General features: G+C 28.5%; 1 protein-coding gene across 2 annotated transcripts in view; it reads right to left on the minus strand.

The window, feature by feature from the left end:
* Positions 1 to 4693: 4693 nt before the first annotated feature.
* Positions 4694 to 27045, minus strand: part of BBS9 (Bardet-Biedl syndrome 9) — a 28600-nt gene continuing 6248 nt past the window's right edge. The window contains exons 2-15 of one of the 2 annotated variants that reach the window (XM_089229939.1): positions 23230 to 23774; positions 19235 to 19323; positions 16807 to 17074; positions 13755 to 13978; positions 13156 to 13292; positions 12896 to 13070; positions 11241 to 11429; positions 9719 to 9970; positions 7847 to 8003; positions 7626 to 7752; positions 6382 to 6546; positions 6169 to 6300; positions 5103 to 5289; positions 4694 to 4846 (exon numbers count right to left, since the gene is read on the minus strand). In XM_089229939.1, coding sequence (XP_089086065.1) covers positions 4800 to 4846; positions 5103 to 5289; positions 6169 to 6300; positions 6382 to 6546; positions 7626 to 7752; positions 7847 to 8003; positions 9719 to 9970; positions 11241 to 11429; positions 12896 to 13070; positions 13156 to 13292; positions 13755 to 13978; positions 16807 to 17074; positions 19235 to 19323; positions 23230 to 23489 — 2409 coding nt within the window. In that variant the 5' untranslated portion in view covers positions 23490 to 23774 and the 3' untranslated portion in view covers positions 4694 to 4799. Of the gene's footprint in view, positions 4847 to 5102; positions 5290 to 6168; positions 6323 to 6381; positions 6547 to 7625; positions 7753 to 7846; positions 8004 to 9718; positions 9971 to 11240; positions 11430 to 12895; positions 13071 to 13155; positions 13293 to 13754; positions 13979 to 16806; positions 17075 to 19234; positions 19324 to 23229; positions 23775 to 27045 lie in introns of those variants that run through there. The other variant, XR_016192226.1, reaches the window with a different exon arrangement.

Genomic DNA, 27045 nt, shown 5'->3' on the forward strand with positions numbered 1-27045 from the left:
TAGGTACTAAGTACACAACATCGAACGTTGTACAAAAATGAAAAATGTTTACCTATACTGTTACACAATATACCTATTACCTAAAATAATATAAAATGTATTCTTATAATGCGTTTAATAATAATGTATTAAATGTTTATAATCTGTGTTAATCTTGCAGGGAATAAAGTTATTGGTCGGCAAACATCACCAGAAGCTTAAATTATATTGAATTACGTACCTACACCTATAGCCACTTAGATAAATGTCGTTTATAAAAATAGTTTTTTAACTAACATTTCCACTGTTGGCTGTTCAATGACGTCAGTTTTCGTGATTGGCGGTCTAAGATGGCCACAGTATACTTATTACCTATATGCGATATTATCTGTAAATTAGTTACGACATTATCGAAATTATGACATGTATGTCGGAGTGCATAGCCAAACACTAAACATTAAATGAACAAGTATAGTGAGCTAATGGACCCTAAAACATAGTTAAGCTGCCCGTGATTGCTCCATTCAAATCTAGTGAACCATTAAATTAATCGATTGTGTATGCATTCTGGCATAACCACTCCATAACATTCACAATATTTTCATCGTCGAAAACCATTTTGCAGTTGCATATCTGTTACAATAATCTATCTGGACCCTGGTGACCAGCTACTCTTTATCCTGTGGCTTCGCGAACAGTTTATATTTTCTCTCAGTAGGATATTTCCATAGCTTTATCTCATTCTATGAATTTATTTTTACAAACGGCAATCTGGAAATCAAACAATTATGTTTCAGCTTATTGTTAATAATTAAATAAATATCAAATTCAAATTGCCTTCCATACTTAATACACCAATACACGTCATATTCTTACGATAAAATAATTGCGATCAAATAACATAGAGAACCTCGAGTCGCAACAGAATCAGACATTGTGAGTTTGGGACTCTAACAACCTACTTTAACTTTCGAGCTCTGAGAATTTTTCGTTCTTCAACTTTATCAGTTTTCTAAAATAACGAGATGGATATAGAGTGTAAATGTTTTTAGGTACCATCGTTTGATCTTTAATGATACGAATGTATTGAATTCCAATGACTAATAATTTATCTGTTTGTCGGCGTCAATAACTTAGCAAGGTATACAATTTCAATATTTTCCAATTTTTAGCAAACCAAATTCGCCGGCCAATGACGCGATCTTCAACATTGACGTCTTTCACCATCATATTTACATGTATATAGCTGGTTAGGTGAGGTACCATGTTACAAAATCTAAGATGACACTAGACCATCCACCATTCATCATTCGTAAAGCAATCGTCAGAGATCTTTAAAATGAAAAACAAAAAAAGTTTATGAAATCAAAACAAGTCAACATAATTTGTATCTAGGTATTTTTCTATTCATTTATTCGATTTAAAATAACGATGCATATATCTATTATTATATTGACATTTTTACTGTTCTTGAAACTATGGCATTTCCCCCCAGCACAAGCTTTGCTTTTAGGGGGAGTTGCAATATGTAACTCATGGTATTTATGCATATATTTCTTTGTATTATTTATGTGTTGTTGCAATAAAGTTCATTATTATTATTATTATTTCTTGATATGTCATCCAGATCATCATCGTTGTTATTATTTGATTATTTATCTACTTACTGCATAAATATTGTCCTACATATTTTATATAATAATATACAGTAATATATAACTGATTTAGCCGTGCACGCCTTTTAGCTGGAAGTTCTACGAATACAAATATGCACATAGGTATACCTACCAATATCACTCATAATAAATGTTTTAATTTAAAATGTACCGTTTGGCATTTTGGCTAAAAGAAGTTTCTAAAAGTTAGGGACGTATAATACTTCACTCTTCGGTGGCGTATATAATGTATAGGATGTGTATACATTTCGTCCTCGTCCGCCGAGTGAAAAATATAAAAACAAACATCAACGCGGACAGGTCGAGGAGGCTACCGATAGGTACCTATACAGCCCATGCACATATATGCGAGTTTATATATAATATATCTATATAATATATATATATAATATATATATATATAATGTATATATATAATATATATATATATTACGCATATATTTTATGGAAGGAAACCCGCGATTTAAACTTTTTCCGCGTCCGTTTAGCGCAATCCAGTTCCCCGGGGATCATCGATACACGAACAAGGTCTACGCCGGATATTATATCACCGCAATGCGTATACCTGCACAGTACACAGTTCGCAACACTATGTTAATAAGTTATAGAGTTACAATGTATGTGTGTGTAAGTGGGTTACTTCTCGACCACTGTGTTTTGTATATAATAGAATAAAATGCATTCGAATAACTAACTAAATTCAATAATTATAATATGATGGGGTGGGGGGAGGTGATTTTGAAAATTATTATTTGACCAAAACGTTGTGGGCTAGTTACACAAAGTTATTGCGAATACAATATAACTCTGAACACACGACGTGACGACGTGTTTAAAAGGCCCCGTAGTATTTAAATGTATCGATGTGACGATGTTCCACGGTAATAATCAGTTTTGAGAGATATAACTACGTTACCGAGTCAACAAGTATCACTTCCGATTTCAGATTATAAGTATCTATTGGTTTTTTGTGATTATTAAAACTTTGTTATCGACAATAGTTTATTATTTTCAATGGAATCCACGGATATATAAGTCGTAAATCGAAGTACGATAAAAAAAGCCCTTATGACTTTTTCAACAATAAACGCATAATTAAAAGCAAACTATATAATATTTAAATAGTTATGCGTATGTTATACCTACGGAGAAATTTTTGAATTTTTGATATTTTAATAAAACCAGAAATGAAACGATTGTATTAATATATCATACAATAAATATATACATTTTATGATATAAAATTGTTGTATTTCAATTGAAAACATTTTTTTGATATTTATTATATCGAAAATTGTTTAACTATTTTAGTATTATAATAGTTCAATTATTTAAATTATGTCCCATCTATCCTGACATAAGATTCAAAAGAAACGGGGTATCTTTAAACTAGTCGGTAAGTTTGGTATATTGGAGGGATTTAGCACTCTCAATTATTCATCCTAATCGTGATATTGAATATTATAGATGTAAGTAACCAGCTAATATATCAACCGACAACATCAAACCCATTTATTAATACGAGTAGATATAATAACATAATTTTATAATTGTATGATAAACGCGTGGAGCAATTTCTTGGTGCCGTCGTTAAAAGATATAGAGGTTTCACTGAATAATCACACATAAAAATTAAAACTAAAAGGGCACATAAGTACATAACATCTGTCGACTACATGTTGACGGCGGTCCAAAGACTGTGTCAGAGTTGTCAACTACTTGCTATTGGACGTGGTATTAAATATATATATTATATATAGATGCCTCGACATATTATACTCTTATATACAGATATTATATTATATTTTAAAATTGAAATTGGTTTGACTGAGCTAAAATTTTAAACGTAAGATCCACGTGTCCTCGTAAAATGTTACAAAAACTTAGAAGAGCCTGATATAGCTATCCCCCAGGGGTCTTATCAATTCTACCGACTTTCAATATCATATAGACTATGTAGAGAAAAAACTATAAAATATTAAATAATACATACGACAACTTAAATACTGATGATTATAATATGTTTAACAAAATTAAATTAAATTTTCATTTTTCGAAAATAATTATTTAACATTTTAATGTAACGAGATCAATCAATATCTTCTTAATCTTATTAATTTATTATTTTATACATAACCTTAAGATTTAACTTTTTGTACACAATTCAGGAAATTTATTCGTGAATATTATTTAATACGTGTTACTTTATGTCTTTATATTGACCTATAATATTATATTATAATAAGTAAATATTAAATAATCAAAAAATTTTACCTTTATTGCAACAGAGTTTTGGATAAACGATTGACAGCTAACTACTACTTTACAATATTATATTGATATTTTACACTGCAGATAATAATTGTATACGCTAATCGTATCAGAAAACCAAATTCAGAATCTAATCATACTAGAGATATTGGTTTTTTTTTAAGAAGACGACGACAAAGAAGGGTGGAAACTGAAAGGTATACAACGTCCACGCTCCAACACGCACTACATTCACCTGAACATAATAATATTATATTTTATTAAACATGCACAGTCAGTAAGTATACACAATAATAATGCGCACACTACACACTCGAGTTTAATAGAAAAACTACACGTGTTTCGAGCTTTTTGCACTTTAATTTTAATATTAAAAAATGTGTTGCGAAAATAATATGGCAGTAGGCCTATGTGTTGCAAACGGAATTGAAATCACGGTCGGCCATTTTCAATAGAGAATAATATAAATGTAAAGACTTCAATCCAATTTATTTTATCAAAAAAAAATTGATTCAAATACCGTTCGTGTATGCCGATGACAAAATATTTAGTTTACAACATATGATTTATAGTAATATTATATTATATACGTTCCAATAATATTATGTACCTACCAATTGAATAGTGTTGCAACAGCGTATATTAATATCTGTACGCAAGCTAACTCGCGCGTATCGTATCATTCGTATCACAATACTTGACACTGTAAACTATAGGTACATATTTTGAACACATTTTGACAAATTCAACGCAAATTATATACAATAAAAGCTTATACATTATTATTTTATTAAATTATTATTGGTATATAACACGTCGTGATACAAAATAATATCTTCCATGTATGATTTCTATTTTTAAAAATTCAAACAATTAACTGATGTAAAAATCTTCATCGGATTCTAGAATTGGCGAAACACCTGGAAAAACAATAGAAAAACTTAAATAGTAAAACGACAAAACATAGTATATAATATGAATTTATGATATGCTATTTTTTGATAAACGTAGTTTTAACATATTTGTATAGTGAAAATATGTGATACAATCTATGTAAAAATTAATACTATCTACGTATAATACAAAATTCTGCAGTCTAATAAATTAATATTGTTAATGTTTTTAAACCACGAAATTAAACAACATTATGTTAGTGCATAATGTTATATAACGTACCTCTCGTGTTTTCTTTCTTCGATTTGACCTGTAATTCATCCTTGACAGATGTTATATGTTGTATGACATAATCGATTAGTGTCCTTAGGCTCATTACTATGTGGGCTGAATCATCTTTTTGAACATTTAACGTTATTTTGTTGCCGACCAAATAGCTCAACGATTGTAAGACAATGTTTTCCCAGTTCTATTTGCACAAAATGTTATTGAGAATAAGTATAATCTTGTAAAATTGGCAAATTTGATAGAAAATCGCCTGATCAGAAAATTTAGTTTCTAACCAAGACGATTAAAGAATAATATTAATTTAATACTAATTTATATTTATAATACAAATATTATGTTTCACTATAGAATATATTTATTGGGCAGAAAAAAAATTCAAAATATTCAAATTTCATACTATATTATTGTAAATAATTAAATTAAGTTTAGTCACTGCAGTTTGAATAGTTTTTTGAATGATTTTCATCCTAAAAGTAAATAAAAATGGCACTTGGAGGAGAAATTGAAAATAATTTATTAAAATCAGCACAATCGCGGGACAGAATAGTTTTTAGATACACTGATTTATTCACTCAACTCATTTATCGATATTATCAAATATTTATAACAGCCAAAGTCCAACGGGTATCTAAATGTTATATTAGTCTGTACAATACATTCATAATTGCCAAGTTAATGAACAATAAATAATTTAGTAGATAAAATTTAAACTTGACATGAACACTTTAAGAACTAACATATAAATAAGATTGAAAACCATGCAGACATTTTGATGAAAATAATTAATCGCGAGTTGATAATATTATGTCCAGTCTTCATATATAATGACGTAACGTAAATTTTAAGCTCAAAGAAAAATTTGTAATTGACAATGTTATTAAATATTAATAAGCCCATTAGAAAAAAAATACTTTTATACGGACTGTATGGTATTAAAAGAGTAGGAATTACACATTAAGCAGTTTCTTAAGAACTGGGTAACTAAAATACATATTATATTTTATACTAATATCTTTACTTTGAATTGCGTTATTTTATATAAATATTTTGACAGAATTACCTGGTTATCAGTAAAATGAACGATGGTTTCTTTGAACTCTTGAAGAATTTTATCGTTTTTAGAACACAGGCCCAACATCGTAATCAAAAGCCTCGATAGAGATATCAACTGGGAAAATTTCGCTTTTAACTCCTATAAAATAATGTAACTGAACCTAGTGAATATTGCGTTTCAATGTATACGGTTTAAAACAACAACGATCTATCTACCCACCTGTTTGAGAAGTGTAATTTCTGATATTTTCTCTGTTAATGTTTCGTGCGTGTCGTCTATCAATATGTTCAAACCGGACACAGAATGCACTGTATTTTCTTTGAGTTTATTGAACAAACACTTTTGTATGATTCGATACTGCGAACATAATGAAGAAATGTCTTCCTATACAGAAAAAAACGAAATTTTATTATAATTAATATTGCGTTGTTATTCAAAATTATGTAAGCTCATATGCAGTGTAGAAATATAAGCTGTCGAGTACTCTAGACTTATATTATTCAACAGTATATGATATAATTTAATTATCATATATTCTAATTGTAATTGTTAATTGCAGACCATCGTGGAATAGCCAACCATATTTTTAATATTGATAATTTCATAAGAATTTTATTCCACTTAATTTGTATTATAATAACAAAAAAATAAGAAATTATAGAATGGCATATATGTTACGGGCAAAGTATACAATTTGGTCATTTTATACAATGCCCGAGCGTATATAAAATACCCTTCATATATTGGGCAATATGGATAATACTATTTAATTGTACTTCTCAATGCTATTCCTTATTATTATACTATACTCATTTATTGTCAAAAGATAATGAATAAAATGCTTTATACTTTACAATTAAATAGTATTATCCATATTGCCCAATATATGAAGGGCATTTTATATAACGCCCGGGTATTATATAAAATCCCGGGCATTGTATAACATTACCAAATTGTATACTTTGCCCGTAACATATATAAGGAATGTGCATGTTTTGAAAAAATTTTAGGGATCAATAAAAAATAATGGTTTTGTTTGATGGTTTACTTAGTACCGGTGAGTGGCTGCAGTCAAGCATCGTTCAACTTTAGTGAAAAAATCCTTACCCCCTATCTCACATATTCCTAAACCATCCATAACCTCCCACTAACCAAACAAAATTCTAATGTTCTAAATTTTCGATGATTAAGATAAATAAAAAAAAAAATACCTACAAAATTATAATATAGGTATACCTATCAGGGTTTGATTGAAAAATATGAACAACAAAATGTATCAACTCATTAAACTTGTTAACTGAAATTGATGTCTACACTAATATATTGATTATAACTCGTATAATTAATACTTAAAATTGTATGATAATATTATATTATGTTCAAAACAAAAACAAAAAAACCACGAACAATCTTGTTAAGGTTTCATTTTAGTGAATGTCAGATAATATTATTATATAATTTGCCTGTATAATATCGAGTCTTCCTTTGAGTTCTACATGTTCCTCAATCGTCCGATATAAATCTGCAATGGGAATTTCATTCTTATCACAGCGCACTACGCATTTCTTAGTTTTGTAATATTCTCTATGCCTAAAAAATAATTGCATTTAATGTTTTAGTGACATGTATTCAAATTAAACCTCAGTCATTAATAATGTTATAACTATGATAAACTTTTATATACCTGAACAAAATTTCTTCGAGAATTACATTAGTGTATTCGGGGCCAGATGATCGTATTTCGTAAGAACGATTGGCGGGTAATGCAGTAACACAGACATACTTTGAGTTACCACTGATTGTTTGGAAACACAATTCCGATGACGATGAATCGGTAAACTCTATGCGAGACATAATTTAATATTACAATCAATTTTCGACAATATTATATCTCTGTTATTATAAATGTATACAGGTGTATTATTTGTTGTCGCTTTTCTAACTATGAAGCAAGTAGAAACTTGAATTAAGTGGGATAATTAATAGTTTTAACTACATTATTTCATAAATCAATGCGTACCAAATATAATTTTGCAAACAATAAGAACTAAAGTGATCATAAATGATTTTCAATGTATGTCATTTGTATTTGTAATTATTTTTTTAAAAAAATTAGCTAATATGAAAATGGATAGCTTCGTATATTGTGATGTTCAACGGCCATCGATAGATACCTAAAAGAAAATGTATTTTTTGGGATGCAAAATTGTAAATTACTTGATGTTAATGTTATACTTATAAGAAATATATTATATTAGGCGTGGAAAAATATTAAGAATATATGTTTTTTAGAAATTTAACGAATTGGAAACGTAGTTTTGTGTACAGCCTAACAGATTTATCATATAACTCATAAGTAATTAAATTCAAATGTTTATTTAATATAAACGCATAGTGGCTTGTATTACATACACGATTTACACAATAATTTACATTAATCTTGGCAGTACCGTTGGAAAAAATATTAACTAATTAAAATAATATTAAATTATATTGTATGATTGGTACAACAATAAAAAATAAATGTAGTACACTAGCATAGTACGGATTACCCAACTACTTTTCTTGTAAATTTTTTTTATTGTGCCATAAATATATATTGACAGAAAATTACATATTCATAAAAAACATTAAATTGATTTATATATATATATCTCATGTAAATATATTTATTAATTTATCAGAGAAAACCATTGCATTTTCATGCAGCTAATATTTATTTGATTTTAAGCTAACAACGTAGTGATGCAGTACCATGAAAAATAAAAATTGAAAAATAATTAATTCATAACAAAATGTCAAAATGTACCTATACTTTAGCATCTCTACCTAGACCTGAAGTATATTTTACACTGTGAGCTTTTTAATTATTACACTTATATTTTCAGTTTATATAGTCCAATTATGAGTGTTACATGCAGTGATCGAGTGACTCAGCCACGTATCTAAGTAGGACTAGGAAAAAAAGTAAAGTTAAAACTCTGTTAAGTACTCTGCTATCAAGATTGATATTCTCCGAAGATCATGTGTTCAGTATTTATAATTTAGCTACAAAAGTAACACACAAGTAACACACACACACACACACATATATATATATATATATTTATTTTTTTATTTTTTTTTTACATATTTTATTTATTTTATTTATTAAGGGAAAAAGCAAAATATATGATGAAATGAAAGTATAATATTCCATTATATTTTTCAATATATTAATTTGATGTTTCAAACATTTTAAACATAAAATACATCAATTTATACTATTTGTGTAATATTTGCAATTTCACGTTCAATAATTAATTATGATACTGAGAAGTTACGACTAAATTTTAAGAGAAATTTTAACGTTAAAATGATTAATAAACACGCTCATTAAACATGATGAGATGTTTTACGTACAAAGTTAATAAAAAAATGTCCAACGACCACATACATATATATATACATCGTGTAATAGGTACATAACCGAATACATTTTATATGATAACAGTTATTATTATTATTTTTTTATTATTATTAATATCAGCGTGTTAAAACCGTACATGTGCCTCACCTTTGAACAGTGTTTTTAGTGCTACTGGACTCTCGTCGACGGATATTTTTGCCGACCAACTAAAATCTAAGTACGGTGTCGAATGGACTTCGTACGCCAACGTCAATGGCAACCGGACAATCTGCTGCACCGAGCCCGGTACGTCCGATGTCCCAGAATAGTATGCGCAAACAGTGCATTCCATCGACGACACTACAGACTCTGTATCGTCGTTTTCTCTGTGAACCATCACTCGGACCGTTATACTATCGGCTAGAACATACACACATGCACATAACAGTATAATATATGCATACAAATTATACATTCTATGGTCCTAGTTCGAAGTCAGAAAATAAAGAACTAATAATTGTTTAACATATAAAACAGAAAGGATTGTACCCTGATTGATCGAGTCGCGAATCCATCCACCCTCCAACTTACAAAAAAAAAAAAACACCACAGAACTCATGCGCTATACAGCATATACCATATAATACCTTCATCACGTCGACGACACTGAATATAAAACGACTGCAGGTACCCAACGCCATTGGGAAAATAATATTCAAATTATTGTCTCTGGCCGTGGTGGTTATTTTACGATACCTAACCGATTCGATCAACATTAAAATATATAATAATATAACGTTGAAGGATATGATTTTGTGTATAAAATTAAACTAATATACCGCGCGTGTACAATATGGTTTTCATTATATATCGCATTACCGCAAGTTTTATCTGATGTGCGACTTTTATTTTTGAAGGAAATATTCCACATTTAAAACTGGGATTATTGAAACTTCTTAAAACTAGGTAAGCTCAAACCAAGTTGTACAGTATAAATAACGATAAAGAATAAAATACATAAGAATTACATTGGTAGGTAGGTTTTTTTACGCGTTTGAACATTTTACTAGTATTTTACCATCTGTTGATACACGACTAACCCCCTAGAGAGTTAAATAAGTTTTTTTGTGGCTTAACTTGTCGAGACTGGCCTAAAAAGGTTGACATTACGATAAAGACTTTAAAAAAATATATTTGTCATTAAGTGTAACCGTCTATATAAGCTTTGTAAAATAAAAATAAAAACATCGCAATGATACGAAATGGTTTGTTAACCATACCTAACGTTATAAATAGACATTTTAAATCGTGTATAAAACTAATGGTTATCTTATAAATACTCAAACTTACAAGTCTGATAAACACAGAAAAACACTTTTTTGAACAATTTTTTTTCAAAAGTTCGGTTAGATAACATAATATGACAATATTTTCAAAATTTATATCGTATCGTATACTTATGTATGACATTTAAATCGTTCATCTATAAGTATTGATCTATTATACTTATATAATAGGATGATAGCTACTTTAAATAATATATTTTTTTTTTTATAAGAAATATACTTGATTTTATCATGATGACATAATATTACAAATTATGAAATATTTTGTTGTAAAGGTTTTAAATTTATATCATTGATTACATTGTAGGACGTTTTTAATTTTTTTAAATACATAGTATACATACTCAAGTCTTTCAAATGAATAACTGTAGGTGAAATGACAAGTGGAGCAACTATTTGGAAAGTAATTTGCACTGATGATGTGGCTAGAGATGACGACACGTCTATATCGATGTCACACAGTTTTCCTGAACCCACTGAACGTAAGTTCAAAATACGAGTATTTAATTTCAGTAGTGGTAGAGTGTCGGTCTCTTAAAATTAAAAACAAAATCATCATTAAAAATAACAAATTTCAAAGTTTTTTTAATTTTAAAATATTTGAATGAACTATACTTAGTTAATAATATAATGCAAACATTTTTGATAGATATTTTCAAAAAACATAATAATATGATGAAAATGTCTTAATTTAAGTATTCTATGCATAATAATTCCTGATCAATTATTGTATATTTGTCATATTTCAATTTAAAATATACAATAATTAATATGTGAAAAAAATTGTAATAATATACATACAATATAAGGTTTACATAAAGTCGAGTCACGATAACTCAAACCTCAATAATACGGAAAAATTGACAACTAAGAACTTTATTTGGATGAATTCGAATTATGTATCTCGAATACGGAATAATACGTATCTTGAAGCGAATTTTTATATTTTTATCCCCCCCCCCTTCGAGTTAACTTCGAGTCTCCATGATTCGACTGTAATAATGTATAAACATGTATCTATTGTGATTTAGAAAAAAATTGGTTCAATGTTTAAGTAATCAAATTAAGTTAAAAATAATAACAATTGTTATCACTAAACTGTCCAGATAACTAATACTTATAACTCAACGACAAATCTACAAATACTATGGCGTTATCATCAGTGATATAAAAAGACGTAATTTATTTTTAAAATAATAAAATAATTTGTATGTATATTAAATAATATTTTTTCAAACATTTTATGAAAACCGAAAATTGTGTTAAATGCAAAGGACAGTGTTCTTTTATTATTGTATTTATCATAATATTTATTAATGTTTTACCTATTTACATATATAAATACAATACATAATAATATATACGTACCTATACATATTTTAATTAATAATTTAATTAAAATTTCAAAACGTATACGTATAGAACTTAAATGTATTTGAATAGTATACGAAGTATGCTTTGGAGCCATAGTTTCATCGACTTTGTTTAGTAATTTTGATGAGTAAATTTTTTGGAAATAAAATGCATGAACCAAAATATCTCTCAGGTTTGCTAATATCATGATATTTTTCAGTTTGAAACGTTATAACACTTATTATAAATTGAGAAGCTAATATATTATATATATATATTTATTTATGTCTGTATAATATTTTTTTTAATTATAGTGAGTACTGAATATTGATGCATTCGTTTAAAAAAATTTAAATAAAAAATATTTTGTAGTTCCTAATTTCTAATTTGTAATATTTGTAATTTCTTATGTGTTAAAAATTAATTAACATGTAAAATAAGTTAGATTTATTAAGAAATATTTCAACCTAAATATTATTTTGTAAGCGCTATTAATGATAAATTGACTGTATTACACAATATTATATTTTGTTAATAAGTTTTTATGTGGTTCGAACATTTCCCGAACATAAAACATTATTAATATTTTAATAAATTTACATAACATATCCAAAAACAAAATAACATAATTAAGAAATAAACATACCATCTTGCATGGACATATTTTGAAGGTCCTTTTTCAACTGAATTAGTTGGTTCTTAGTGTCTTTATAGTCTTTGATAGGTCTTTCGGGAGCCATAAATATCATGGGTTCAGTACCAAGGTAACAAAACCTCAAATCACCGGTTTCCGACAACATCACTAAACATCCTTGTAACGCCTATTATAAATAATTTCCATTTACTCGTAAGAAAAACAATGCATTTCTTATAAAATAGCTAGAACACTAAAGCGGCAAACCATACTTTAAAAGAAGCCCTTGCAATAATACACGGATGAAAGGACAACTTGGCCGACCATCGAAGTTTTGTCTTATCGTACACCAAGACACTGTCTGTATCAGATACAATCATGCACATAGTTTTCGTTTCGGGGTGTTCGCCTGAAAACAAAAAAAAAAAAAAAAAAAATACTACAATACCGATATAAATAAAAACGGGAAAAAGTATTAGGTTTAAGAATACAGTGTTAGCGAGTAAAATAGATCATATTATAAGGATCATCTGCATTCTCTATGATTAAATTATATAATGAATGATTGTAATGTGTATGCAACACCATTTATTATAATATTAGTATAGTATTATAGAATTATCAAACAAAGAAATAAATGCTGCAGTTGAAAATTTTAGAAGACGCGTATGTTTGTTTTGAATTTTTAAATTTCAATCAGTAGATGTCAACTAATATGAATCGGATATAAATGAATCTGTTGTGGAGTATAATAATGTTATGTCAGTCGAGATTATTTTAATCTATGAACGGCATATTATAATATATTATACGAGCGCAAGTAATATTATTATAGTTAGTAAAAACTGTGTGCTTTTATGGTTAGGTATACCCAAAATATAAGAGTGAAAACAGCAAGGAGAATACTGAAGCCGTTTCATAAACCACATCACGCCGTTGCCTTGAAAACAATAGTAGTTCCGTTCGCCCAGTACATGTATTGTAGTCGCAGATGGTGTTATTTCTACAGTCTGAATGTCGTATACGGTTTCGCCCAAGGTGCACGACCAAACAGGCCATTTTTGTTTTAGACTCGGGTCCGCCAGCTCTTGGTACCTAAGGAATTTGCATCGTAGCATTATGCTTGACCTTTTTAATAATTTACAAATTGTACACAACATTTTAATTAATCGCAAACGTTGCGTTGATTGTGTTTCGTGTATATTATTATTAATTCCGACATATTAACACTTATTAATATTATATTATACTTAAGTCAAATCGAATAATACATGTGGTGAAGAGAACGACTTAGAGTTATGTACAAAGTACAATGTTATAGATGGAAAATAATATTATATACCTAAATTAAGATAAATATATAAATATGGACAATATACTATAAAAATATGTACAATTCGTGACAGTCAGAATATCAATTAATAAGAAATACAGACGCTGATTGTTATTGTTGGAGTTATGGCACTCATCACGTTTTGGTCATCAATGAATAATCTCCAACAACAGTTCTTAACAAATAGTACGAAATTGTATTACATTTTAGCAAAATTTAATATTTGGTAAAATTACAACTAAAAAAGACAAAATTAAAATGTTTTTAGTTTATAATAATAGTATACAATAAACATTTATTTTAATTCACTAAACAAAAGAATATATCTACTTATATAATTTTTATTATAAATGCTTAAAAGACCTAATTGTCGAAGCCAAAACTTGATTTTCACGACCAAAAAAAAAAAATAAAAAATAATACTTAAAAATTGTGTTTTGGTGATTACCTACATCTGGTTATTAATGTTATTATAATAAATTGGTAAGTAATAATATAATATAGGTACATTTTTATCTGAATGCATTATTAAACAAGGTAGTTATTTAGTATTTACCAGCTTGTAAAATGCATAGTTCTTTCTACTGAAGTATTCAATGATTTTATTTATGTGTAATATATTGAATATTTATTTTTATAAAATTAACATCCTCCTTTTCAATAATATCTAATACCATTATGGGATTTTATGTGAAACAGCAGGACTAGAAAAAAAAAAGGTATAATATTAATTAAGCATGTTCTCAGTACATTTAAATTCTGAAATAAATTCTAGTTATCTAGTTAATGAATCTAACTATTTAACCATAATATACTATGATACTATAATATCATCATATTGACTAGTATACTAATAATCTTTTAAATACATAAAGTTTGGAAGAGTATTTCATGTATCAGGATTAACTTTCCTAAATAAATAGGATAAAAAAACTTTTCATGAATTGAAAACAGCCTTGTACCTATCTCATGTTTATTTATATAAATATAGCATAATAAACATATTTCTCAGAAGAACTGAATGCAAACGTCTACATAATTTTCAATATTCCCAATGGCCTATGCTGCCGAGGGCTCATTAAATAAAAAAAAATTCAATAAAATATAATATGTTTTATTAAAAAAGTTTATATGATATTATTATTATAGCTAAACTATAAATATATCAAAGCATTCGTTATACCTAATAACCGTAGGTCAGATTATCCTTTTAGTTAAAATATTCATACATCGTAGTTTTTTAATTAACTGTACGAAGAGTATACGAGATTAAAAAGATTACAAATAAATTTGTCCGAATACGTTACATTTAGGTATTTATAAAAATATCAAGTATATACTTCATTATTATTGAAGGCTTGCGATACACCAACTAGTTAAATATATATAGATGTGTACAATTTAAACCATAGTATACAAAATTCAAATATAGTGGGCAAAAAATTACTCGAGAAAAAATATTTTCAAGACAATAAATTCTTGACAGTAACAGTAACAATTATTCGCATTTATTATTTACCATTGACTTTGTTTTAAAGTATACTCTTTTAAATCGATTATTTATTTCCACAGAATATTTAAAAATATTTCTAATAACAATTAGAATTTTTTATATTAACTTTTAAAAAGTTCATTAAAATAATTTAAAATCTTAAAAAGATTTTTTTTAATGTGGAGATGCTCCCAAGAGTTTGATGGGTGCAGCAAGATCGTAAAGACGTTTGTATTATTTGAAATCAATGAAAATAATAATAAAAAAATATCGCATTCAAAAAAAAATGAGAAGTAGAGCGCAATTTTATCCTAAAAAAAAACATGGTTAAGATTTTATCACATCGCAGCTAGCCAGTCATAATATTTGCTTATACATTGCTACTCGGATATTGTCATCGATTCAAAAATCGTCAAGAAAGAAATTCGAAAACTTATATTTCTTTACTGCTCCATTAGGAATTTAATATTGCAGCAGTTTATTCAACAGAGTAAACACTAAACAACGACGCAATAACAATACAAACGTGTGGCACAACGTATATATAATATTAATATTATTTATTATTATTTTAGGCGGTTTGTCAGGTACCTGCAGCAGTCCTATAGGCTACAACCCATACACAATGTTGTAATTCAGTAGTAGCGTCGCTAGAATGATGTTGGTGACTAAGGCCTCCCCCTTCAAAATTTTAAGAAATTTAAAATATTATTTCTGTGGTCAATGAAAGTTACTGCAAATATACAAATGTGTATTACGGTTCGGACACCGAACATCATATAAATCTAATTTAATAAAACCTCAATTTCTGCAGTATGCAAAACTTATGAGGACCCTAGCTAAACTAACTCTTTGTAAACACATTATCAGCTCCTCCTCCCCTACAAAAAAAAACTTTGCTACGCCTCTGCGTTGTGTACGTTCTACCAAAAGTTCGACACAAAAGTCGATGAGCTATACGCACGGCACCCGCATTAGCGAATAAATTATGGACGATCGTCATTTGTAGTGCCTAAAGTTGTACACCCGATGGACGAGTGAGCATTTATCTCGTTAGATATTATGCAGTAAGCCACACAAAGTTAGACATTTACTCACTTGTAACAGACCAAGCATAGGTCAGAGTTGAGAGTGATAAATGCGTCAACGGATCGGACGTACTTGATGGGAAACGGGTGCAGGTAATTGGGCAACACCGTGCGAAAACCGAAAGCCTGTTGTTCGTATACCGTGACGGCGCCGTCCAGTGACATGACGCACACGAAATCTCTGTTGCCCAACCCGCCGCCAAAAGGGCCCACGACCATTTGATATGCACTCCGGTCGAATTTGTGTTCGTACATCGTTTCCAATACATACTGATCGCCTGTCGATTGACAATAATCATCGCATTAATATAATATGATATCGAATTGTATATTAAAATAGCGATGACGCCACACGAATCGAGACAATTCAGTGCGACCATAATGTCACAATGTAAATTATATTGACACGGTAAATTTATAATAACTATAGGAGAGATATTATAATATGATTTAATAAATACAAATTTCTTACTACTTTTTTTTTTTGTTAACCATAAGTATACCGCTTTTAATTCTATAGGTACTCTAAAAGCAGAATATTTCACTAAAAACTAGGTCAGATGAGAACCATCAAACTAAAATAAAATAAATTCTAAATCGAAAAATAGTTGTACTAAGATCGAACACAATAATCTATCCATTTCCTACATTAAATTATAAACAACACAATACAATAAAAATATACATATAAAACATTACAGAAGACATGTACTATGTTAAAAACAATAATAAATTCACCCTCATCTTAAAAAACTATAGCAGTTGGGGCATGTATTAATAAGTGCGCTTTTTCTATCGATCCACTAAAAGAAATTAAAAAATATTTTTTGAAATATTTCAAAGAAAATCCTTATTTTTCTGTTCATTGTGAGAAACAAATTAAAAACAAACGCAAGAAATATTTTTTTCGCTAAATGAAATAAACCCACATTTTAACGGATAACTTTTAATAAAAAACTAAATGTTAACATTTTAATTAAACGAAGTATAATTCATAAAATATAAATTTTTTGGATTTTGATATGCATAAGAAAATTACTATTTTTAAAAACAAAAAACATTATGTTTTGACCTAATGGATTTATATAAAAGATATAATTTGTTAGGTTAATATTTTTTTTTAATTACTTACACTTTTGTAGTTTTTAGAATTTTACCATAAATGAATTTTCTAGTAACAATATAGGAAATTAATATATGTAAATTGTATTTAATTGTATAAAATTCAAAATTACAGCTTATTGGCTTTTTAATTTCAGTATAATTTACGCAGAAAAAGCAATAATTATCTTCTGTATAACATAAAATTACACAATTTATATTACATGGAAAATGTTAAATTTCTATAAAATATATTAACTATGCACACATTAAACGTAAAATAGGTAGGTAGGTATTTTTTTTAAAATTAAATTGAAAATTAAATATGAAACAAAATTTATCATACAATTTATATTTTCACTTGACGTTCCATCTTATTTCCTAATGCAAATACTTGTTTAAGAATGTATTAAAACTTGTATTTACATTTTAAATATAATGTAAATTACAATATAGTAAAAAACCTAAAATTATTATAATAGTTATCGAATAATTAAAATAATGGCTACATCCTAGTTGGGTCCCAAATTTAAAATTGCTCCACTAGTTCGGTCATGAATTATTTTTGCTACAACATTAGTTCTTGAATATTTTTTAGTAAGTGCTACACTATATTAACATTTTCCTTCCCATTTTAACAGACTTAGGACTGTCTATAATCTATTTAGACCACAGGTATGGTTAAAAATGTTTTTTACAGTTTTTTTTTTGTTTTGTTTCTTTTCCATTAAAATATAAGTTATTAGAATTTTATAAAAAATCAATTTCACAAAATCACTTTTGTGTAAGTGAAAAAATATTAAAAATGTTTAAATAATTATGTAATATAAATACAAATAAAATAATATTTTTTGAAAAATCACATGTGTGTTGGTAAAAATGTATACGACATTAATTTTACAAAATCAAATCGATTGATTATTCCTGCAATTTTTTTATTATATATTTTAATATTTAAAAAAAACTGTAAAAAACATTTTTAACTATACCTGTGGTCTAAATAGATCATAGACAGTCTGTTAAAATGGGAATGAAAATGTTAGTACAGTGTAGTAGTTACAAAAAAATATTCAGGAACTAGTGGAATACCTAAAATAATTCGGGACCCAACTACTATAGTACCTGCGATTAGCCCCTAGTACTCGGGACCTAACTCGAATGCGCCGAAAATAATTGATTGTTATTGATAAAAAAAAAAACCATTAGATAACTATATAAGACCTAGATTTTACGGAAAATTCAATATCTAAATTTTTGAATGTTATAACTTATAAGTTTATAACTTTAAGTTTTATGTAATTATATATTTATATCATATTGGTTGACAGATTACTTACCATGCTCTGTTGATCCAGCTATGCAATTTACCCCATGTACGACTAATGAAAGCGGATGAAGAACTGCAATGTTTTTGTTTGGCGAACAGCTGACAATAAATATACCATAATTAATACCCATAATATTCATTAATGATAACTTATTATAAAGCAAATATTTCATAATGTTTTTCTTTAATACTTAAATATTGTTGTCTACCTGTATGATATGCAATAAATCGATTAGGTATCCTACCAAATATGTTCTAAAAAGGGTTTACTTTTAGTATTATGACATAAATTCCATACTTAATCCATGAACGCGAAAATAGAAATTTATTTATTAAAGCCCAATTGAAAAATCAGTACATTTTGACAAATATTCTTAATGAGTTAAAAGGCTGTTTTAAACTCTGTCTCTAGCATTCAAAATATATTTCTTACACAAAAAGTTTTGAGTATATAATAATAACATTTTTGTGACTTTTTGCCTTTAATTATGATTGAATTAAAATGTGTAACATACAAATTAAATATAACAAATTACCATGAAATAATTATAATTTTACTTTAAAAATGAATACCTCATTAAAATAGCTTTTCTTGACTACTTATTCGACTAATACCGATCTCGTAATACTCAAAACTACAACCATCAAGCTAGGTATAACCTCAATAATTTCCCTATCTCTGCTTCCAAATATATTCGGCACCTTGCGATCACGTTATCTAAGGTTTCTATCATGACCGCCAACGGTGTCAACCACTTGTTCAAAAATAGTCTTTTGCTTGTACTCCTTAGAAATTAGTCTTTTAGTTTAAAAAAATACAATTACACCGGTACACGAAAAATTAAAATTAGATTAAAAACACAATATTTTCCATTATGTAACTGCTATAAGTGGACCCGTCATACACTGTAATAATATTTATTTTTTTTTTTTTTTTTAATTTAGATTTTATACAACCTGTACATAAAAAAAAAAAGTACAATAAGCATAAATGATGTTATTTAAGTAATAATATATTTGAAAGTAAATAAACAATGTAATAATTTTCGAAAAATACGATGTAATATTATATTGCGTTATAGGTACATGTTTTTTTCTATTATTCAATCCCGCTAAACCCTGTTTGATATTATACTTTAAACTTTAAACTACATTTTCAAACGTCAGCGAAATAACAAATATTTAACTTTTGCCCTATCAGTTGTAAAGTTTTTATTTGACAGTTGCTGAGAGATAATTAAATCCCCGCCGGACCTTCATAAATAATTTCAAACAATAGTTATTATAGTTTATTACTGACGTATTCATATTTTTGGCGGCAATGAAATAGTATTAGAAATTATTAAAATAATATAATTATTAAAATATTGATTCCCACTTTCGCGAGAAAAAATGTTTTATAATATAGTAGTATATTTTATAAATAAGCATATAAATATATATTTAGCATATGTCAATAGTAATTAAGAGGTATTGTATTAATAAGTTATGATAATAACGAAAATATATCTCGACGAACCTAGATTTATAAAGTTAATATACCGTGTGTCCCAAAAAACAGGGGCCACTTTACCACTCATAACCATGAAAATATTTTTCAATTCTGTTTGCGGGACATTAAACTAGACTAATGGATCATAAATTTCTATGACTTACAATTTTTTTAACTCATGTATCTTGCGCATTCGCAATAAAACTTACATTTTTTTTAATGGAAACCTGTAATTTGAATATCATATTCGGGTTTATCGATTTTTTTCAAGCCATTTTGATGTATCAACTTGTGTCCTAAACCCAAAATTGACTAAACTAGAGCTATGGAGAATTTAAAAAATTAAAAAATTAAATTTATAATAAGTTTCACATTTTAATAGGTATAGGTAGGTAAATAACAAAAATAGAAATACCAATGCTCATTATTATTTTAATAGATACTTAATTATAGGTAATTCTGATGGAAACAAAAATACACTTCTTCTTTTTTGGTCTCGGCCAATTAAGACCATATACAATTTCATAATGTGTAATAATAAAATAAGATAATAATTCATAAATATTAAATAGTTAATTAATTTAATAATAATAATTTTGATTGTTTGTTGCATGGTGTTTAAAAAAAAATTTAATTAATTTAATTTTTTAATTTTTTAAATTCTCCTTAGCTCTAGTTTAGTCAATTTTGGGTTTAGGACACAAGTTGATACATCAAAATGGCTTGAAAAAAATCGATAAACCCGAATATGATAGTCGAATTACAGGTTGCCATTAAAAAAAATGTAAGTTTTATTGTGCATGCGCAAGATACATGAGTTAAAAAAATTGTAAGTCATAGAAATTTATGATCCATTAGTCTAGTTTAATGTCCCGCAAACAGAATTGAAAAATATTTTCATGGTAATGAGTGGTAAAGTGGCCCCTGTTTTTTGGGACACACGGTATATATTAAAGTTTATAATCGGTAGTACACAAAACTGTTCAGGTGGCTTGGTGAGGCGCGGTCGTACGCTCAATCTGCGGAAACGCACTGAGCGTACGTACCGGCCGCAGTTGCTAGCTCCCGGATGGGTGACCACCCGGGATTTTTAGCAACATATCCTTACCACACTTACACAAACACGTGTTACAACCCTACCCAATTAAAAACCTACAAACAAACATACAAAAATAATCCCTACCGTACCACCCCACACCCAATGGCCTATGTTGCCGCGGGTTCTCCTTACAAAAAAAAAAAAAAAACTGTTCAGACTTTGCATTACAGTAAAATTGTATCTACAGGTTGTCAAAAAAAAATATTTGTATTATTCCTTCACTTTAATTTTCTTCGTTTATACTTTATATAAATAATAAATTCATTCATTTTTTTCATCTGTTCTCAAACAGTTGGACTATATCTACTTGGGTACATCGATAAATTAGGGGTATTAATCGATTCGATTTGTATTGGTACTAAATATTAAACGTCGTATTGAATACATTGTTATTTTAAAATAATAAAATTTGATAGAAATAATTGTTCATAATTACATAGTATTTTATTGTATTAGTAACAAAAATCCGGATTCCAGATAAAGTGATAAATAACTCTTCTGTGACACAAGTATCCAGCATAATATTTTAGTATATTTTGAGGAGTATTTATACTAGTTTTTACTTCATTACATTTATATACATCTAATTTACTGATGCCGAATAAAAAGGGAAAATACTTTGAACAGTTTGAACGAGAACTTTAAAATCAAGTGATATTAATACCTTGCCACCTTGACCTTGGGAGAACAACAAGATAAGTTCCTATTTTGAATTTTTGAAGATATTCTGGGTGACCATCTTAAAATTCGTTATCCTGTTTAACTGTACAGAAAATGTATGCAATAACTCAGAAGAAAATAATTGCATTTGTAAGGTTGTTGTACCAGTGTCCAGTACAAAAGAATTTAAGTATTTCTTTCATGAAAAAGATACCATGGAAAAATCGATTTCAGGAATATCGGGACGTGTCTTGTTGTTACTCCGAGGTTAACGTATAATAGTGTACCTATTAAGTGTTTTTAGCTGGTTTGTGGCTATCGTTTAAATTCACCGATCATTTCCAATGTTTAAAATTATAATTATCTATATTTACCCAGTCGATGTTTAATCTCATCTCAAATCTTATCACTATCCGTTACGATTAACGTTTAAAAAATAACACTCGGCACCTTTCCAGCACAACATGGTTAACACTTATTACAATCAGACGACAAGCAGTAAATTATAATTTTTTTAAATTTTATAAATGTCCCAGTTCAATCAAACTATTCGAACTGATGAGAAACTAAATAGACGACGTTTGGCAACGTTTCAAACATTAATTGAAAAAATTCGTCTGTGTTCAATGAGTTCCAGGTAGGCACATGTGACGTCTTAAAAAGTGCTGTGAAAATCGAAAACGTGCCCGATCGTTATGTGAAACTATAGCTATAGGATATACGTCCGAATTGTATTATTGTTATATACACTGACCTGATTAATTTACCGGTGCACACCTGCAACACGGGACTGTCCATTTGCGCTTCGATCAACAGGTCGGACGGCGAGTACCGCAAATCGGGCGGCGGGTTGGCGTGCACACCATATACCCTGAGGACGCCGTCAAAGCTTCCCAAGACGATGTTGTCCTCGCCGGCGCCGAACAGGTCGTCCACCGCCAAGGCGTCGCACCCGAAAGTCTCGCCCCGGCCGCAAACGGTCGACCAACAGTCTCGGACTTTGAACAACGACATCCGTCCGACGACAATCACAATAATATTATAATAATATTATTATTGATTATATTATTTTATTTTATAAGTTATAATAAGCTATTCGAGCATATTTTTTTTTTTTAGTCGAATTTGTATCCTCTTCGTCTTGACGATCGGACGTTTATTTCGTTATACGTTTCCTTCGACTACTCAATGTCTCAATATTATATATTAAAGTAGGCACCAGTGTTTGTGAGTTTGTTTATTTTCCCAAAATATTCTCTCCTCCTACTTCCGACGACACACATACTCGATTTATTATCACTGGATACAAATAAATAAAAACCGATTAATGCAAACAAAAACGTTAATATTCGTACCTATAAGTATAAAAATCTCACAATTCGATATATTCAGCAGATATTATACGATTATTTCGGGGGAATTTAGTTACACTTAGCTTATTTATTACAAGAATAACATTAATTATAAATTATAAATATTTTTTATTGAACTCTAGCAACGACAATTATGACCATTAGCATTTTGTATGGTAGTGAAGGTGGGTGTACGGTTGGTTGAATAACACGTATATATGTATGGGGGCGAGGATTCGTCACTAAAAAACTCCTATTCAAGAGTGTAACGCTGGACTATACTTGACCGAAGCATTAATGGCATCTGGTGGCGTAACCAGGGAGGCTAAAGGGGCTACATCACCCCCCATTGGCCGTAGTTTTTATATTGTTTTGAAATATTTAAATTTTAATATGGAAATTATCTTATACAAATTTTAATTATTTAAAATTTTAAATATACTAACGGCAAATCTACGTTAGTATGTTATTAGTATACTAAGACGGCACTAGTGCTGCTTGGTGGCAAATTCATGCGTACTTCACCCAACCTATAACATTTCGAAACCATAATAATTATCTCGTGTCCAGTCCTATATATCTTAGTCCGTGGTTTAAAACCAGCTGGTCGTTGATAAAGCATCTTAAAATTTGTTAATGTGTTAATATAGAAATACAAATGCCTTAATTTTCAATAACTCAAGTTAAAAGTGTTTAACCTTCCCCATCCAAAATTCATTGCTAACCTAACCTACCTAACCTCTAAATTATAATATTATTATGTATTTATGTAGTCTTCTAGCATTATGCTAGTAGCATACACTGGACTGAATTGTCTATGAAAAATTAAATACCTATGGATTCACTCAGTCTTAAACTCTATTAAATATAAAATACCGATTTTTAACTGATTAATTGCGATCATTGTGATCTAACATACAACGAAAATAATAATTTCTTACTCTTGATTTTTTGAAACATTCATCTAATCCGTACACTATTTAAATTACTAAATTATAGGTGTAATACCATTGTTAAGTAAGTTTTTTGGATGTGTTTTACGTTATTCATTTTTCTGATCTAAAATAAACAATAATATTATTTTGTATGTGACACTTAATTCTTTTGTTTAACGTTCATATAGGTACAAATGCATCTATAAGGGCCAATAAGGTACATTGAGACGTGACTCAATCCGTACACTATTTAAATTACTAAATTATAGGTGTAATACCAATTACCATTGTTAGGTAAATTTTTTGGATGTATTTTACGTTCTTCATTTTTCTGATCTAAAATAAACAATAATATTACTTTGTATGTGACACTTAATTTTTTTGTTTAACGTTCATATAGGTACAAATGCATCTATAAGGGCCAATAAGGTGCATTGAGACGTGATGAATTTACAGTAAATTAGTGGAGTTGAAATAGTAATAGATAATAAACGCGTTATTTGATGGTAGAGGTATTCTCTCAGAGGATTAAATAACCGTCACGGACGAAAATAGAACAACTACATTATACAGTTTACTGGAGAGGTGAACAAACACTACTCTCTAAACCATTAAGTTTAATAGATATACGAGTATACGACAAAAGTGTCCCAATTTCAATGACTGCCCACCGCCCACTTTATTCCTTTTATACATATATACACCATCGTCTAAAGTCTGTATACCAAAATGAACCAAATCTAATAATTCACAATCACACAATGCGACCAAAACAGATAAAGATGATACGATTTAAATTTTAAACGTACATTTATTTAAAACAAAAGGTTATTGCCCATGTGAATAATACACACTTCATATTTAGTACAATACAGACAATACAGAAAAAAATTTTACAATCGTACATTTAAAATATACTAACATAATAAGAATATTGTAAATTTGTAAATATAGTTAATATATTAATTATTGTTTATATATATAAACAGATATTCAACCTCATATTACAAAATTATGTGTACCTACTACCTACTTGATAAAAGGTTAAACGATAAACTAATTTTGGAAATAGATGACTAAAATAGACATAAATAGATATTGGGAATTAAGTTTTTTAACTTTTTAAGAATACTATTAGAAGAGACAGAAGAGTGATGAGGGCCATGAGGGGTTTACTTATAGTAGATAGCTCAGAAAGACAATTTAATAGTGAGGAATATAATTTAGGTTTGGAGTTTTTGATGAAGTTACTATAACTGGAGCTAGAGGAGTGAAGGAATAGGAAGATTGGATAGTACCTCTGAACTTGGCCGTTTGGGCCTCCGAGCAGTGCTCACATTTTACTGGACTACTATTTCATAAATCACCTTTACACAATCTTCGGAAATATGGTTTTCATCTCATTTGATTAATCTGGATTCATGATTGCAATTATTTTATATACGTCTAGGTGATTGACAGTCAGACATTGGGGGGCCGTGAATAAACTGATTAGTTTTTTAAACTATTAATTTTGTATCTAGTATAGTGAAGTAATATTAAAAATATCTTTGTTGTTATCCTGATGATCAACGAAGAATAGTGGAAAGCCACATTTATTTTCGTCTTTAGCTTTATTGACTTGTTTCAGGTACACTACTACTTAGTATACTTACTATAGGATGTAACAGTTAAAAATTTATATAATATATGGTAACTTAATAACAAGCACAGTTTAAAAGTTGGGGCACCTTTGTACATTACAATATCATATAAGTAGTTTAATAATAATAGTAATAATACCGTAACATTCTTTGGTCAACAATAAGCAGTTAAAAATAAATGTATACGATAATACTAAATATTCCGTAATAAATACTAATAAAATGACCGTAAACCCTATTATTAATTAATTCAGTTCGCAATAGACAAATAGACTAAAATAACAATTTCCAAGATCTTATACGATTTCGGTAGATAGTTAGGTACTAACTAAAAGTTAAATTAGTTCACACGAATGAGATGAAAGTCAATGAAGACATATGAATAGACGTGTATATATGTCTATACATGTATATACCGTACAATGCCATACACATTAAGCCATTTAGGTTAAAATAAAAGTTGAACGTATTAAAATACAAGAAATTAATTCTGTATTCTGTCCTTTTGTCATATACGCTCGCGTTGTCGCATGTTATAATATATAGCAACAGCTGTAAAAGCACTAGCCGCTGCTTAATGTCTCGTTTTTCTTCGTAATGACGACCTTTTTTTCTTCTTAAAAAAAAAAAAAAAATAGAC

Source organism: Diuraphis noxia, unplaced genomic scaffold (assembly GCF_037042655.1).
Source record: "Diuraphis noxia isolate RWA-SAM2 unplaced genomic scaffold, SU_Dnox_SAM2 contig0005, whole genome shotgun sequence".
In the NCBI taxonomy this organism is placed as follows: Eukaryota; Metazoa; Arthropoda; class Insecta; order Hemiptera; family Aphididae; genus Diuraphis; species Diuraphis noxia.